The sequence below is a fragment of the Festucalex cinctus genome, chromosome 2, assembly GCF_051991245.1.
Source record: "Festucalex cinctus isolate MCC-2025b chromosome 2, RoL_Fcin_1.0, whole genome shotgun sequence".
Lineage (NCBI taxonomy): Eukaryota > Metazoa > Chordata > Actinopteri > Syngnathiformes > Syngnathidae > Festucalex > Festucalex cinctus.
In genome coordinates, this window is record NC_135412.1 from 45,158,330 (window position 1) to 45,176,317 (window position 17,988).

The 17,988-nt window shown below is 40.7% G+C and overlaps 1 protein-coding gene across 1 annotated transcript in view; it reads left to right on the forward strand.

The window, feature by feature from the left end:
* LOC144014872 (myosin-7B-like) overlaps window positions 1-17,988 on the forward strand; it is a 508,753-nt gene that overhangs the window by 87,014 nt on the left and 403,751 nt on the right. Inside the window, exons 4-6 of the mRNA XM_077515180.1 lie at window positions 9,884-10,027; window positions 10,144-10,300; window positions 17,029-17,056. Coding sequence (XP_077371306.1) covers window positions 9,884-10,027; window positions 10,144-10,300; window positions 17,029-17,056 — 329 coding nt within the window. The remainder of the gene's footprint in view (window positions 1-9,883; window positions 10,028-10,143; window positions 10,301-17,028; window positions 17,057-17,988) is intronic.

Genomic DNA, 17,988 nt, shown 5'->3' on the forward strand with positions numbered 1-17,988 from the left:
AATAAGACCCCAATGAAATGGCCAAAAAAATGGCAACACGTTCCAAAATAAATCAAAATGGCGGACTTCTTGTGAAGTTTAGCATATGGTTCAAAAAGAGTTTTTTGTAGGTCATAGCCTGTTACATATGTGTACCAATTTTCGTAGCTCTAGATTAAACGTACAACCGGCAATGCTTCGTGAAGTAAGAATTTTTAAACTCTAAATTTGATGCGTCGCCGCCGTCATATAGTATATCAAAAACTTTAGATTTTTTACAATGATGTTGTCCCACGTGTTGAGATGGTCCATCCCAAGTTTGAAGTCAATCGGGTTAACCGTGTAGGAGAAGCGGGCAAAAGTATGACCCCTGTAAATGTGCAAAACTGGGCCAAAATTGGACATTCAGATGATCATACCTCACTTTCTGTCTATTTTAGGGTACACACATCAAAGAGGTTTTTGTTCATCTGGATGTGCTACGGGTGCCACACAATTTTCGTCGCCATAGGACAATCGTAGCGGGACAGGGATCCGTTTAACCTATGTAGGTGGCGCTATGGAGCCATTTTTCTGTTATCATGTATGGCGACTTTAAAATATCAAATTTTTCGCCAGGCCTGATGTGCGTGTAAAGTTTGGTGAGTTTTCGTTCACGTTTAGCGTCTCAAAAATGCGATTGTTTGCGGAAAAGAATAATAACAAAGAAAAAGAAGAAGAATAATAATAATAAGAATTCCTTCAGGAACAATAGGGACCTCGCAGCGGTCGCTGCTCGGGCCCTAATAATAATAATAATAATAATAATTTTTACAAAAACAATAGGGACCTCGCAGCGGTCGCTGCTCGGGCCCTAATAAAGGTTAGAAACAACATATGTGGGATGCTTTCAGCATCCCACAACTAGACTAAGCAATTTCTGAAGAAATTGCGTGGGATGCTGAAAGCCGACGCAAATAGCTGAATGCTAAGCTGACTGCTAATAGCAGAATGCTATTGTTATCATTGAAGTGTGAAATGTAATTGAGAGATGTCTTGCTGAACCAGAATGCATTAAATAAAACGTATGTTAAATTAATAAAGAAAGATACATTGGCTGTAAATTACATATGAGAAATTATGAATGAATTATAAATGAAAAGACTGAAGTTTAAATTCAACCAGTCGGAGATTGAATTTGAACCCTCACCTCCTGTTTACTGTTCAATGAGCTACTGCACTGCCAATATATCCACTGACCCACAGAAGACTTGGTGGCATAACTGAAGTGTTGTGAAATGGAAGCAGCGAATGTGTCTGAACATGCAATAAAATGTATGTTAAATAAAGAAAGATAAATTGGTTGTAAATTACAAATGAGAAATTATGGTTGAATTATAAATGAAAAGAAGAAAGTTTTAGGTTTAACTAAAAAAAAAAAAGAAGTATGTCCATGTCCAAAAGTTGCTCCATCCGAGGTTTGAACCAGCGAACCATTCGTAGGGCTGTCTTTGCTATGCAAGCGCTTAAGCCAGTGAGCCACCGAACCTGTGAGCAGCAGAGCGAATTGGCGTTTTTGTAATTCAAAGTGTCACCTGACGCTGAAAGTCATCAGCGCTGATTTGGGACACATGTGTTTGATCATGTCAGTATAACGCATTTCCTGGTGTTATAGTCAGTTGGTATACTTAATATCTGTTTATGTAATTGCCACAGACATATGTGCAATGTACAGTCGGCGGTGGGCTTTGAACCTGCGACCTCCTGCTTACTGTACATGCACTCTCCCAACTGCGCCACGAAGCAATATCTGAAAGCAAGTCAAGATGGTCTGTTGTATGTATGGAAGTGGGCGTGGAAAATGGGACTTAGAAAAAATTCAGTGTCAGTCCCATTAAAACTGAATGGGGAAAAGTAGATTTTTAACATTAAATTATGCGAGTACTGTAAGTAATATGAAGTCAAACGATAAATAGCCCGAAAGGCGTGAATTTTGTCAGCAAGTTGAAATTTGAACGGTGTAAATCGGAAGTATAATGTAGGAGTAGTTTGATTGCAAAAAGTGTTGAGAATAAAATGCTATAATAATAATAAGTTTAAGTATAATAATAATAATAATAATAAAGGTTAGAAACAACATATGTGGGATGCTTTCAGCATCCCACAATAAGTTTAAGTATAATAATAATAAAGGTTAGAAACAACATATGTGGGATGCTTTCAGCATCCCACAATAAGTATAATAATAATAATAAAGGTTAGAAACAACATATGTGGGATGCTTTCAGCATCCCACAATAATAATAAAGGTTAGAAACAACATATGTGGGATGCTTTCAGCATCCCACAACTAGAAAATGCCATTTCTGGAGAAATGGCGTGTGAAGGCTGGAGAGCTGAATGAATACATGTGGAATGATTTGGAATAATGTTGAATGATATTGAATGGTGTTGAACGGAAAGTGTAGAATGTGGGAATAATCGGCTACGAAATCGGAAATTGTGAATTTTGGAACTGAAAATCTGGAAGAGCTCATGGCGTGAATTACTGGAATGTACTGAAGTTGGAATGAAATAAATCGTATGACTGTGGAAGTAAATGGAAAGTGTATAATGTGGGAATAATCGGCTATGAAATTGGAAATTGTGAATTTTGGAACTGAAAAGATGGAATAGCTCATGGCGTGAATTGCTGGAATTTATTGAAGCTGGAATGACATGAATCGGATGAATGATGTGGAAGTAAATGGAAAATGTATAATGTGAGAATAATCGGCTACGAAATCGGAAATTGTGAATTTTGGAACTGAAAAGATGGAAGAGCTCATGGCCTGAATTACTGGAATATATTGAAGTTGGAATGAAGTAAATCGGATGAATAATGTGGAAGTAAATGGAAAGTGTAGAATGTGGGAATAATCGGCTATGAAATCGGAAATTGTGAATTATGGAACTGAAAAGATGGAAGAGCTCATGGCGTGAATTACTGTAATATATTGCAGTTGGAATGAAGTAAATCGGATGAATAATGTGGAAGTATATGGAAAATGTATTATGTGGGAATAATCGGCTACGAAATCGGAAATTGTGAATTTTGGAACTGAAAAGCTGGAATAGCTGATAGCATGAATTACTGGAATGCACTGAAGTTGGAATGAAATAAATCGTATGACTGTGGAAGTAAATGGAAAGTGTATAATGTGGGAATAATCGGCTATGAAATTGGAAATTGTGAATTTTGGAACTGAAAAGATGGAATAGCTCATGGCGTGAATTGCTGGAATTTATTGAAGCTGGAATGACATGAATCGGATGAATGATGTGGAAGTAAATGGAAAATGTATAATGTGAGAATAATCGGCTACGAAATCTGAAATTGTGAATTTTGGAACTGAAAAGCTGGAATAGCTCATAGCATGAATTACTGGAATATATTGAAGTTGGAATTAAGTAAATCGGATGAATAATGTGGAAGTAAATGGAAAATGTAGAATGTGGGAATAATCGGCTACGAAATCTGAAATTGTGAATTTTGGAACTGAAAAGCTGGAATAGCTCATAGCATGAATTACTGGAATGTACTGAAGTTGGAATGAAGTCAATCGGATGAATAACGTGGAAGTAAATGGAAAATGTAGAATGTGGGAATAATCGACAACGAAATCGGGAATTGTGAATTTTGGAACTGATAAGCTGGAAGAGCTCATGGCCTGAATTACTGGAATATATTGAAGTTGGAATGAAGTAAATCGGATGAATAATGTGGAAGTAAATGGAAAATGTATATTGCGGGAATAATCGGCTACGAAATCGAAAATTGTAAATTTTGGAACTGAAAAGCAGGAATCGCTCATAGCATGAATTACTAGAATGTACTGAAGCTGGAATGAAGTGAATCGGATGAATAATGAGGAAGTAAATGTGAAATGTAGAATCTCCCATTAAGAATAATGGGGAAAAATCGGGTTCGAAATCGGGAATTGTTGGTAAGGTGTGAATTTTGGAACTGAAATGCTGGAATAGCTCATGGCATGAATTGCTGGAATATATTGAAGCTGTAATGATGTGAATCGGATGAATGATGTGGAAGTAAATGGAAAATGTAGAATGTGGGAAATAATCGGGTACGAAATCGGGAATTGTGGGTAAGATGTGAATTTTGAACTTGAAAAGCTGGAATAGCTCATGGCATGAATTGCTGGAATATATTGAAGCTGGAATGATGTGATTAGGGTGAAAAATGTGGAAGTAAATGGAAAATGTAGAATGTGAGAAATAATCGGGTACGTAATCTGGAATTGTGTGTAAGGTGTGAATTTTGAACCTGAAAAGCTGCAATAGCTCATGGCATGAATTGCTGGAATGATGTGAATCGGATGAATAATGTGGAAGTAAATGGAAAATGTAGAATGTGGGAAATATTCGGGTACGTTATCTGGAATTGTGGGTAAGGTGTGAATTTTGAACCTGAAAAGCTGGAAGATCTCATGGCATGAAATGGTGGAATATATTGAAGTTGGAATGAAGTGAATCGGATGAATAATGTGGAAGTAAATGGAAAACGTAGAATGTGGGAAATAATCGGGTGCGAAATCGAGAATTGTGGGTGACATGTGAATTTTGGAACTGAATAGCTGGAAGAGCTCATGGCATGAAATGGTGGAATATATTTAAGTTGGAATGAAGTGAATCGGATGAATAATGTGGAAGTAAATGGAAAATGTAGAATGTGGGAAATAATCGGGTGCGAAATCAAGAATTTTGGGTAACACGTGAATTTTGGAACTGAAAAGCTGGAAGAGCTCATGGCGTGAAATGGAATATATTGAAGTTGGAATGAAGTCAATCGGATGAATAATGTGGAAGTAAATGGAAAATGTAGAATGTGGGAAATAATCGGGTGCAAAATCGAGAATTGTTGGAAAGGTGTGAATTTTGGAACTGAAATGCTGGAATAGCTCATGGCATGAATTGCTGGAATATATTGAAACTGGAATGATGTGATTAGGGTGAAAAATGTGGAAGTAAATGAAAAATGTAGAATGTGGGAAATAATTGGGTACGTAATCTGGAATTGTGGGTAAGGTGTGAATTTTGAACCTGAAAAGCTGGAATAGCTCATGGCGTGAAATGCTGGAATATATTGAAGCTGGAATGATGTGAATCGGATGAATAATGTGGAAGTAAATGGAAAATGTAGAATGTGGGAAATAATCGGGTACGATATCGGGAATTGTGGGTAAGGTGTGAATTTTGAACCTGAAAAGCTGGAACAGCTCATGGCGTGAAATGCTGGAATATATTGAAGCTGGAATGATGTGAATCGGATGAATGATGTGGAAGTAAATGGAAAATGTAGAATGTGGGAAATAATCGGGTACGAAATCGGGAATTGTGGGAAACGGGTGAATTTTGAACTTGAAAAGCTGGAATAGCTCATGGCATGAATTGCTGGAATATATTGAAGCTGGAATGATGTGAATCGGATGAATATTGTGGAAGTAAATGGAAAATGTAGAATGTGGGAAATAATCGGGTACATAATCTGGAATTGTGGGTAAGGTGTGAAATTTTAACCTGAAAAACTGGAATTGCTCATTGCATGAATTGCTGGAATATATTGAAGCTGGAATGATGTGAATAGGGTGAAAAATGTGGAATTAAATGTGAAATGTAGAATCTCCCATTAAGAATAATGGGGGAAAATCGGGTACGAAATCGGGAATAATAAAAAATACAAGCGCGCGTCGCGTGAATTTTAGGAATAGTTTGAAATTGGAATGGCGAAAATCGGATGAATTATGTGGAAGTAGTTACACGTCAAAAAAGTGGGCGGAAGAAGAAGAAGAAGAAGAAGAACAAGAAAGAATAAATAACATATGTGTGAAGGCCACCAGCCTTCACACAATAAAGAATGAACTAGAAAATGCCATTTCTGGAGAAATGGCGTGTGAAGGCTGGAGAGCTGAATGAATACCTGTGGAAGGATTTGGAATAATTGTGTGAAGGCTGGAGGCCAGTTTCTTCTTCCACATTTTTCACCCGATTCACTCCGTTCCAATTTCAAACGATTCCAAATATTCGCGCCTACAGTGCTTCCATTTTTCTTATTCCCATGATTCACGTGTTACCCGCAATTCCCGATTTCGTACCCGATTTTTCTCCATGTATTCTTAATGGGAGATTCAAAATTTCACATTTCCTTCCACATTTTTCATCCGATTGACTTCGTTCCAACTTCAATATGTTCCATCATGAGCTCTTCCAGCTTTTCAGTTCCAAAATTCACGCCTGACCCACAATTCCCGATTTCGTACCCGAATATTTCCCACATTCTACATTTTCCATTCACTTCCACATTATTCATCCGATTGACTTTGTTCCAACTTCAATATATTCCAGCAATTCAAGCCATGAGCTCTTCCAGCTTTTCAGTTCCAAAATTCACGCCTGACCCACAATTCCCGATTTTGTACCCGCACATTACCCACATTCTACATTTTCCATTTACTTCCACATTATTCATCCAATTGACGTCGTTCCAGCTTCAATATATTCCAGCATTTCAAGCCATTAGCTCTTCCAGCTTTTCAGTTCCAAAATTCACACCTTGCCCACAATTCCGGATTTCGTACCCGAATATTTCCCACATTCTATATTTCACATTTACTTCCACATTATTCATCCGATTGACTTCGTTCCAACTTCAATATATTCCAGCAATTCAAGCCATGATCTCTTCCAGCTTTTCAGTTCCAAAATTCATGCCTTACCCACAATTCCCGATTTCGTACCCGAATATTCCCCACATTCTACATTTCACATTTACTTCGACATTTTTCATCCGATTGACGTCGTTTCAACTTCAATATATTCCACCATTTCACGTCATGAGCTCTTCCATCTTACCACCTAACGTACCACGCATGGCGGCCATTTTCCAACTTACCATGCACGGCGGCCATTTTAGACAAATGATATGCCCAGGTTTCTCGCCGACCTGGCCTCCCAAGGCGGTGGCCATTTTGGCCAATTGATGAGGTATGCCTGTGATTCTTGCCTTGATATTCCCCGACCTGAACAGGAAGTGACCAATATCAACAGGAAGTGACCTCATATCAACAGGAAGTGACCTCATATCAACAGGAAGTGACCTAAAATCAACGGGAAGAGACCTGATTTTAACAGGAAGTGACCCGATTTCAACAGGAAGTGACCTGATTTTAACAGGAAGTGACCTCATATCGACAGGAAGTGACCCGATTTCAACAGGAAGTGACCCGTTTTCAACAGGAAGTGGCCTGAAATCAACAGGAAGTGAGCATGCTAGTGCTAAGTTAGCATGCTAATGCTAGCTAATGCTAACTTCCTTATGTCCTCGTTCATGTTGCCAAGTGTTTTTGCCTTGTTTTTGTGCCTTTTCCTCCCCAGTGGAGCGCCTTTTGTTACCCCTTTTGCTTTGTGCCCTTTTTCCTCCCTCGCGGAGCGCTTTTCGTTGTCCCCAGTACCTTTTGCCTGTTTTTTCCTCCCTAGTGGAGCGCTTTTTGTTCTCCACTTTTTTGCTTCCCTGTTCTCCTCTCAGCTTGAGAGGAGACACCTGTTGGCCGGAAATAAACCTGCTGCCTTGGTGGCTTACCTTATGCCTGCGTCTGAGTCCTACCTTACCTCGTCGTGTCACATGCTCTGTGATGCATTTTTCATTTTACAGTATTTTAATGTTTAGTACTTGTTTGTTTGTTTGTTTATTTATTGAACATATAAACATAACATATAAACATAAACAAGTAGCAAATAATAATTTAAAGAAGAAACTCATAGCAATTATTTGTGATGATTTACATGTCCAAAGGGAGTAGGAAGAAGTTAAAATCGTATCTATTGTACCCTTATGTCATATAAGGACTGTCTCTAATTTCAAATGGCTTCTGAATACTATGGCAGAGTAGACTGTTGTAAGCTTTATACATTATTTGTGCTCTTACTGTACTTAGCTAGTACATGCACAGTATTTTTATTTTATTGTTCATTCTATTGTTTAATACATTAATACACAATATTTTAATTCAATGCTTTAAAGCTACATGCCAATTGTTCCGTTTAAGCACACAGTATCATTGTTTGTTGTTTGCTCCTAATAAAGGAGTGTATGTTGAAGTACAGAATTTATTGCTTATTTTCTATTTTTACCGTGGTATCGAAATGGCATCGAGAATCGTGGAATTTCAGTGGTATCGGCATCGACTACTAAATTTCTGGTATCGTGAAATCCCTAATGTATGTATGTATGTATGTATGTATGTATGTATGTATGTATATATGTATATATATATATATATATATATATATATATATATATCGTGATTAATCAGCTAAATTACTTGCGTATTTGAGTTATGTAAAAAAAAACAACCATAATATATTGACATTAACACATTTTATTATCTGAATGTTATTTGCAAACATTGATTAAATGCATGTACGCAATTGCATGCATGCGTGTATTGCGTAGAACGTAAAAGCATCATATCAATTGGGTGCAACTTAGCAATTATTAATTAATTAAATGCAAACTACTTTTGTTTTATTAAAAGTCTCGTTGGGGTGTTTTTTTTTAAAGCGAAATTTACCACCGAGCACACCAACTGGAGTCATCCCGCTCATATTGGAACAACAGGCGTAGGAAATGGCGTGCATTGACCCAATCACTGACCTGAACAGCCTTCAATGTAACCATCCGCCGCTACGTTCAAGGCTCAAGTGCGGTCCAAAAAAATAGTGCGATTAATATGTGTTAATACGTGATTAATGCGACATTATTCTGCGATTAATTTATCTATTAACGCTTTAACTTTGACAGCCCTAATATATATATATATATATATATATATATATATATATATATATATATATGTATATATATATATATATATTTTTTTTTTTTATATATATAGCGCCATCCATCCATCCATTTTCTGAACCGCTTACTTACTCCTCACAAGGGTCGGGGGGTGCTGGAGCCTATCCCCGTTGGCTATGGGCAATAGGCAGGGGTACACCCTGAACTGGTTGCCAGCCAATCGCAGGACACACAGAGACGAACACCCATCCACACACACACAAGCACACAAAGGGACAATTCGGAGCGCCCACTGAACCTGCCATGCATGTCTTTGCAATGTGGGAGGAGACCGGAGAAGACCCACGCAGGCACAAGGAGAACATGCACATGCAACTCCACCCAGGAAGGCCAGAGCCGAGTCCTCATTGCTGGGAGGCGGACGTGCTATAACCACTCAACCACCGATCTATCTATCAATCTATTTATCTATATATATATATATATATATATATATATATATATATATATATATATATATATATATATATACTCCCAACCACACCACCACCTTCAAGTTGCAAATACTAAGTTACGAGGATTCGCCGCCCTCCCTCCCACACCACCAGGCAGTGTTCTTCCATGGTTACTGTGAGCGTCACTGTTGTGTAATTGAATGGGACTTATGTGAAACGTACAACCAGGAATGCTTCATTAAAGAGGAATTTTTTTTTAGCTCAAAATGTGACCATAACCAAGAATATTGTCTAAAGTATGTCCTAGTTCATGTGTCGTAAACGTATGCATAAATAGCTAAAAAGTATGAGTCCTGAAATAATGATATTGTCTCAATTTAGTCACAAATGTGTGAAATATGATATATTTGCAGGGAGCCCTAACTTATTTTGTCATACAAAGGGTAACAATATATATATATATATATATATATATATATATATATATATATATATATATATATATATATATATATATATATATATATACTTTCACATTCAACCTAATTCAACCTAGTTATCAGCATCATTAATGGTTTATCATAATACTTAATCTACGTCTTCATTTTTTCAGTTCGTCATTGTCAAGGAGGACAACCTGCAACCTACCAACCCCTCAAAGTTCGACATGATGGAGGACATTGCCATGTTGACACATCTCAACGAGGCCTCTGTGCTCTTCAACCTGAGGCGCAGATACAGCATGTGGATGATCTATGTAAGATAATAAAAAAAAACAATAATAATAATAAATAATAATATGAATAATAATGTAAACATAATCGTCATTACCATACTAATCACAGTGCTGATGTGTCTGTGTGTCCGTGTCAGACCTACTCTGGCTTGTTCTGTGTGACTATCAATCCTTACAAATGGCTGCCGGTCTACTCAGACCAAGTGGTGGTGACTTACAAGGGAAGACGCCTCACTGAAGTGCCGCCACACATCTACGCCATTGCCGACAACTCCTACTGTGAAATGCTGCAGAGTGAGTTGTCATCATTTTCAAAGAATCCATTCTGAAGCCTTTCAGGCATCTTTGTGCTTGTTACAGTAGAAAGCCTGTTAAAAGATGTTTTCTTCCATGATGCTTGAGTCAAAGATTAATTCCAGTCAGCACAGTTGATAAGAATTTAAATCCCAATTCAATCCATCCAATGACGTAAAAACAGAATACACAGATTCAGGGCTGGTCCTCCCTGTGTAACCTGATGAAAGATGATATTTTCCATTCATGATTTACATACGCTTACTAAAGAAGTAAATGTCATCCAAAGTTGTGACTTTTTCAAGACGTAGGGATAGCTCAGCTATCTTGCATTTGTAAAGGTAACGACAAATTGTTTTGAATGAAAATTTATTGCCACGGCACAGGGGTACAGAGAAACGAAAATCATTTAAACAGTCAGGACCCACCCACAAAACGTCAAGCCTGGTGGGTCGCAAGAATCACAGCTTCAAGTTACTTAGATAATCCATCCATCCATCCATCTTCTTCCGCTTATCCGGGGTCGGGTCGCGGGGGCAGCTTCAGGAGGGAAACCCAGACTTCCCTCTCCCCAGCCACTTCAACCAGCTCCTCCGGTAGGATCCCAAGGCGTTCCCAGGCCAGCCGAGAGACATAGTCTCTCCAGCGTGTCCTGGGTCGTCCCCGGGGCCTCCCGCCAGTGGGACATGCCCGGAACACCTCCCCAGGGAGGCGTCCAGGAGGCATCCGAACCAGATGCCCGAGCCACCTCAGCTGGCTCCTCTCAACGCGGAGGAACAGCGGCTCGACTCTGAGCCCCTCCCGGATGACCGAGCTTCTCACCCTATCTCTAAGGGAGAGCCCGGACACCCTGCGGAGGAAACTAATTTCGGCCGCTTGTATCCGGGATCTCGTTCTTTCGGTCACGACCCACAGCTCGTGACCATAGGTGAGGGTCGGAACGTAGATCGACCGGTAAATTGAGAGCTTTACCTTTTGGCTCAGCTCTTTCTTTACCACGACGGACCGATACAGAGTCCGCATCACTGCAGACGCTGCTCCGATCTGCCTGTCGATCTCCCACTCCATCCTACCCTCACTCGTGAACAAGACCCCAAGATACTTGAACTCCTCCACTTGGGGAATGATCTCATCCCCGACCTGAAGACGACACTCCACCCTTTTCCGACTGAGGACCATGGTCTCGGATTTGGACGTGCTGATCCTCATCCCAGCCGCTTCACACTCGGCTGCGAACTGCTCCAGTGAGAGCTGGAGGCCTCGGCTTGATGAAGCCCACATCATCTGCAAAGAGGAGAGATGCAATGCTGAGGCCACCAAACCGGAACCCCTCAACGCCTCGGCTGCGCCTAGAAATCCTGTCCATAAAAGTTATGAACAGAATCGGTGACAAAGGGCAACCTTGGCGGAGTCCAACCTTCACTGGAAACGAATCCGACTTACTGCCGGAAATGCGGACCAAACTCTGGCAACGGTTGTACAGGGACCGAACAGCCCGTATCAGGGGGTTCGGTACCCCATACTCCCGAAGCACCCCCCACAGGACTCCCCGAGGGACACGGTCGAACGCCTTCTCCAAATACACAAAACACATGTGGACTGGTTGAGCAAACTCCCACGCACCCTCGAGGATCCTGCTGAGGGTGTAGAACTGGTCCACTGTTCCACGGCCAGGACGAAAACCACTTTGCTCCTCCTGAATCCGAGATTCGACTTCCCGACGGACCCTCCTCTCTAGCACCCCTGAATAGACCTTACTAGGGAGGCTGAGGAGTGTGATCCCTCTGTAGTTGGAACACACCCTCCGGTCCCCCTTCTTAAAAAGGGGGACCACCACCCCGGTCTGCCAATCCAGAGGGACTGTCCCCGATGTCCACGCGAAGTTGTAGAGGCGTGTCAACCACGACAGCCCCACAACATCCAGAGTCTTTAGGAACTCCGGGCGGATCTCATCCACCAACGGGGCCCTGCCACCGAGGAGCTTTCCAACCACCTCAGTGACTTCGACCCCAGAGATAGGAGAGCCCACCTCAGAGTCCCCAGACTCTGCTTCCTCAAAGGAAGACGTGTCGGTGGAATTGAGGAGGTCTTCGAAGTATTCCCCCCACCGCTTCACGACGTCCTGAGTCGAGGTCAGCAGCACCCCATCGCCACTATACACAGCGTTAATAGTGCACTGCTTTCCCATCCCGAGACGCCGGATGGTGGACCAGAATTTCTTCGAAGCCGTCCGGAAGTCGTTTTCCATGGCCTCACCGAACTCCTCCCATGTCCGAGTTTTTGCCTCAGCAACCGCCGAAGACGCGTGCCGCTTAGCCATCCGGTACCTGTCAGCTGCCTCCGGAGTCCCACAGGCCAAAAAGGCCCGATAGGACTTAAGCTTGACGGCATCCCTTACCGCTGGTGTCCACCAGCGGGTTCGAGCATTGCCGCCGCGACAGGCACCGACCACCTTACGGCCACAGCTCCGGTCGGCCGCCTCAACAATGGAAGCGCGGAACATGGCCCATTCGGACTCAATGTCCCCCGCCTCCCCCAAGACAAGGGAGAAGCTCTGCCTGAGGTGGGCATTGAAACTCTTTCTGACAGGGGATTCCGCCAGACGTTCCCAGCAAACCCTCACAATACGTTTGGGTCTGCCAGGTCGGACCGGCATCTTCCCCCACCATCGGAGCAAACACACCACCAGGTGGTGATCAGTTGACAGCTTCGCCCCTCTCTTCACCCAAGTGTCCAAAACATGCGGCCGCAAATCCGATGACACGACTACAAAGTCGATCATCGAACTGCGGCCTAGGGTGTCCTGGTGCCAAGTGCACATATGGACACCCTTATGTTTGAACATGGTGTTCGTTATAGACAATCTGTGACGAGCACAGAAGTCCAATAACAGAACACCGCTTGGGTTCCGATCGGGGGGGCCGTTCCTCCCAATCATGCCTCTCCAGGTCTCACTGTCATTGCCCACGTGAGCGTTGAAGTCCCCCAGCAGGACGAGGGAGTCCCCAGGGGGAGCGCTCTCCAGCACACCCTCCAAGGACTCTAAAAAGGGTGGGTACTCTGAACTGCTGTTTGGTGCATATGCACAAACAACAGTCGGAATATCTAGTCGGAACTTCTCGGCCTCACACACCAGCTCGGGCTCCTTCCCTGCCAGAGAGGTGACAAACATATTAAAATAATAAAAAGCACCATTGTCCTCCACTGCAGAGAGATATTGCAGACTCAGGCTAGTTAGCTCAGCTCAAGGGGGGACGCAGGCCTCCAAGCCCAGTCTCCAGAGGGATGTTGCAGGCCCAAGTAATTCGCTCAGCTCCAGGAGGGACGTGGGCCTCCAAGCCCAGTCTCCAGAGGGATGTTGCAGGCCCAAACTAGTTAGCTCAGCTCCAGGAGGGACGTTGGCCTCCAAGCCCAGTCCCAAGAGGGATGTTGCAAGCTCAAGCTAGTTAGCTCAGCTCCAGGAGGAATGTGGGCCTACAAGCCCAGTCTCTAGGGGGATGTTAAAGGCTCAAGCTCGTTAGCTCGGCCCCAGGTGATGCAGCAGGCCCAAGCCTGTTAGCCAGACTCAGAGATAATAGCAGTATTCTTTAAACTTAAAATTAAAAAGTCCACAATTCACTTAAAACATCCTAAGGGATTATCTATAAAAAATAATCAACTTCAACTTGTTAAAACAAATTCAAATGCAATAAAATCCATTAAAACGGCTCAAATCCAGAGAGACACTGAGCAGACAATACACATGCCGCCATCTTGGATGAATGCACACATAAATATTGTATCTTTTCACCAAAGGGCGTGGCCGCTATGGCGCCGCAAAGTCTGATAATTTTTCTTGACGATAAAAGCTGCTTTAACTTGACTCAGATGATCCTATCTTCTCAAAATTTCACACATTTTATGAGAAATGCCGCAGAAGCAAGATCTACAGAAATTTTTAGGTGTATGAGGGACCCAAGACCTACAAAAAAAAGTCTCTTGGACCCATATGCTAAAATGAACAAGAAGTGAGCTAAGAATTTTTGAATGTCCCATTTTTGTCGATTTTTGTACATTCCCAGTGGGCATACTTTTGCCCAATTCTCCTACACGTTTCATCAAATTTTCTGGAAACTTGACCTGGACCATGTCAAGACCTGGGCCAACGACAGGGGAAAAAAATCTTGACTTTTCAAAATACTATATGATGAGGGCGGGGCTGAATTTTTCCTTCGTAATGAAAAAGGATGTGCTTAATAACACTCCGGTACATGCTTCAAATAAATCCCAAACTTGACCTGTATTTATAGTCAAGGCCTGAAGGTATCGCTATGACTACATTCACTTAGAAATACAGCCCAACCTCGACCTTGAGGCATAAAAAAAAAAAAAAAAAATCACACATACAGTAAAATTTGTAAACTCATTGTAAGTGTGATAACTAAGTCATTTATGAATATTATTTTACTTTCCACCACTTATGTTTGGGTGCCATGTGCTATACCCAACAGGAAGTCCCCCCAAGGGCAGGGCATCACATTTTGAGTTCAAAAATTCCGCTTTAACGAAGCATTCCCGGTTGTACGTACCTAGCGCCATGATAATTTGGAGGCATACATAAGAGCCCACGATGTACAAAGTAGTCTCTTGGAGCTATATGCTAAACCAAACAGGAAGTCCACCATTTTGATTTACGTTGGGATTTGTAGCTATTTTTGGTGGCCTTTTATAGAGGCCATATTTTAACAAATTCCTCCTACATAATTTATTCGATCATCTTCAAACTTGGTGTGTCTCATCGAAAGATGTTTAAGATGCAAAGATATCGAAAGTTTCTTATTTTGTCGCATGCCGTTGCCGTAGCGATACATTGTTTGCCAAGATAAAAGCTGCTTTTTCTCAAACTCATGAAACTTTGCAAACACATCAGACCTGTCATGATCGTAAATATTTTAGAGATTTCTTGTGCAATTTGCAATAAATGGCTCAATAGTGCCCTCTATACATTTTTCTGAAGCTTTTATGATTCAGCTAGATTTGTGAAAATTGGGACAGATACCTATCAGCCTAAGACCTACAAAAAACTATTACGTAGCAATATGCTAAACCTAACAGGAAGTCCGCCATTTTGATTTTATTTTGGGGTTAAGCATAATTTTTGGCCTTTTCATGAAACTTTGCACACACAAGGCATGGCAAAAACATTTACAATTTAGACAGTTCTTGTCCTATGAAACAGTACCCAAACATACCAGTACCGCTATACGGGCAGGTACCCCAACGTGGCCCGGGTTGGGAGGGCCCTGTATAGCTGCTCGCAGCTCTATTTTTTATTTATTTTTTTATTTAGTACATTTGATGAATCCCACCTTACACTGGTTGCAGTTCAACTTTTCTTTTTTTTTTCATTTACCATTCATTTACAATTGATCATTTGTAATTTTCACACAATTTATCTCTCATGATCCTTCATTTAACACACATATTTAATGCATTTAATTTGATGTTCAATAACACATTCACTCTGGCATAAAGCAAGACATCCTTCAGTATAATTTCACAGCACTTCAATGATGACAGCAAGTCTGCTGTGGCTCAGTGGCTTGTGTGCCAGCACATTGACCAGTAAACAGGAGGTGAGGGTTCAAATACCACATGAAACTGCAGTGTTTGTTTTTTTCTTTAATTTATCATTCATCTACAATTAATAATTTGTAGATTTCACAGAATTTATCTTTCATTATCCTTCATTTAACATGTTATATATAATGCATGTAATTCAATGCTCACACGTTCACGCTGGCATTAACTCTGGCATTCAGCGACATCCAATGATGACAGCAAGTCTGTTGTGGCTCAGTGTGGCAGTGCATGGACCAGTTTAAAAAAAAAAAAAAAGAGGTGAGGGTTCAAATCCCACCTTCGACTGGTTGCAGTTCTGTTTTATTTACATTTTTATTTATCATACAACTCCAATTTTCAAAATTATCTTTCGATTTACTTTATTAGTACTTCAAGCATTTCACATGCATTCGTCTTTTATTAGCATTTAGCGTTCAGCATTCCCACTTTGTCTAGTTTACAATGAATTCTGATTCATCAACATATACACAGTTGTGTGAACAAAACGGGCTGGTAGCACGTGAATCCGATGGTGATTTTGCGTATATGCCCAACTTGTACACAGAGTGCGAACATTCCTATACAAAGTGGTGATCCGCACCTCACCTGTTTCCTTAACTTACTCACCTGTGGAATGCTCCAAACAGGTGTTTTTGACAGATGCTTAAAGAATAGCTTTTGAATAAGCTGTTCCGTGTTGTGACTGACATGTGACTTTAACTTATTATAGGTATGGAAGAAAACAACTTTTGGATAGTTTTCCACTGTTGTCAATGATGTGTAACACTCACACGAAGACTCATGTGCAGTACACACTGTACATCATGACTTGCATAAATTGTCCGGTGTCCGCTGTCTGGACTAATTCGTAATGTTGACATCAAGACTAAAGCAAATGGATGAAAAGAAACTGGATGATGATGAACTTTTGACTCAAGCAAAGAGAAGAAAATAGTTTTTGAATAGTGTTTGTTTGGAATAAAATTTGTCGTGATACGCAACAAGTCCTTGACAATAGTTTGTCTTGTGCATAAAGTCATAAGAAAAACAACCAGGGGGGAGGCTGACCTCATTCATGAATAAAAAGTTTGAAGAACTGACCGTTACACTCTGTGCTTTTTCTACAGATCGTGAGAATCAGTCGATGCTCATCACGTAAGTATTCACTCTTCACCCATTAGGGCTTTCCCTTTTCAACTAGCCATAGTAATCAATAAAAAAATAATGACAAATATTCTATGGTTATCTCTCAAGGTGCTGTATCAAAATGCTCCACAATTATATATTTAAAAATATGGCATTTAAATAACAAAGTTGTAGGTCAGGGCTATTCTATTGCTAATTCAGTTGGGCCAAATTTTCTTTCTTTCTTTTTTTTTAATTGTTTTTATTTTGCTGTTAACTTTCCAAAGCCATCTCCAATCAAAATTTTCCCAGCTCCAATGAAATAAAAATACATACAGGAGACACATACTGCATATAATTTAAACACTTGTACATTCCTATTTTAACATTTTTTTCGCTCAATTTTTTTTTCATTAAAAAACCCCAAAACAAACTAGAGCTGCGAGCAGCTATAAAGGGCCCTCGCAGCCCGGGCCACGTTGGGGTACTTGCACATTGGGGTACTGGCACATTGGAAGCAGAATTTCTTTGAAAATGGCATGATAAACCATTACATGTGGATTTTTTATTTTTTTTTTGCCAGGTGTGATGAGTGTGTCAAGCTCAATGGGTTTTGGTGATTGTTAAGATCTGCAAAAATCAGCGTCTTTTTTTTATTTTTAGGCAATGAGTTGCCCTGATTGGTATTTTTCGTAAAAGTATATATACACACATCATCGTACTCATTGCACAATGTTGCTTTTATTGTTCATAGAGGCGATAAAAAAAAAAGAAACTAAATAAAAAAAGTACATATGTTTGGATCGGTCTGATGCCAGTGAACATATTGAGTGGTGGAAAGTAAAAGAATATTCATAAATGACTTAGTTATCACACTTACAATGAGTTTACAATTTTTGTAAAAATACCGTAAGTGAGGCATTTTTTTTTTTATATGCATCAAGGACTAGGTGGCGCTGTAT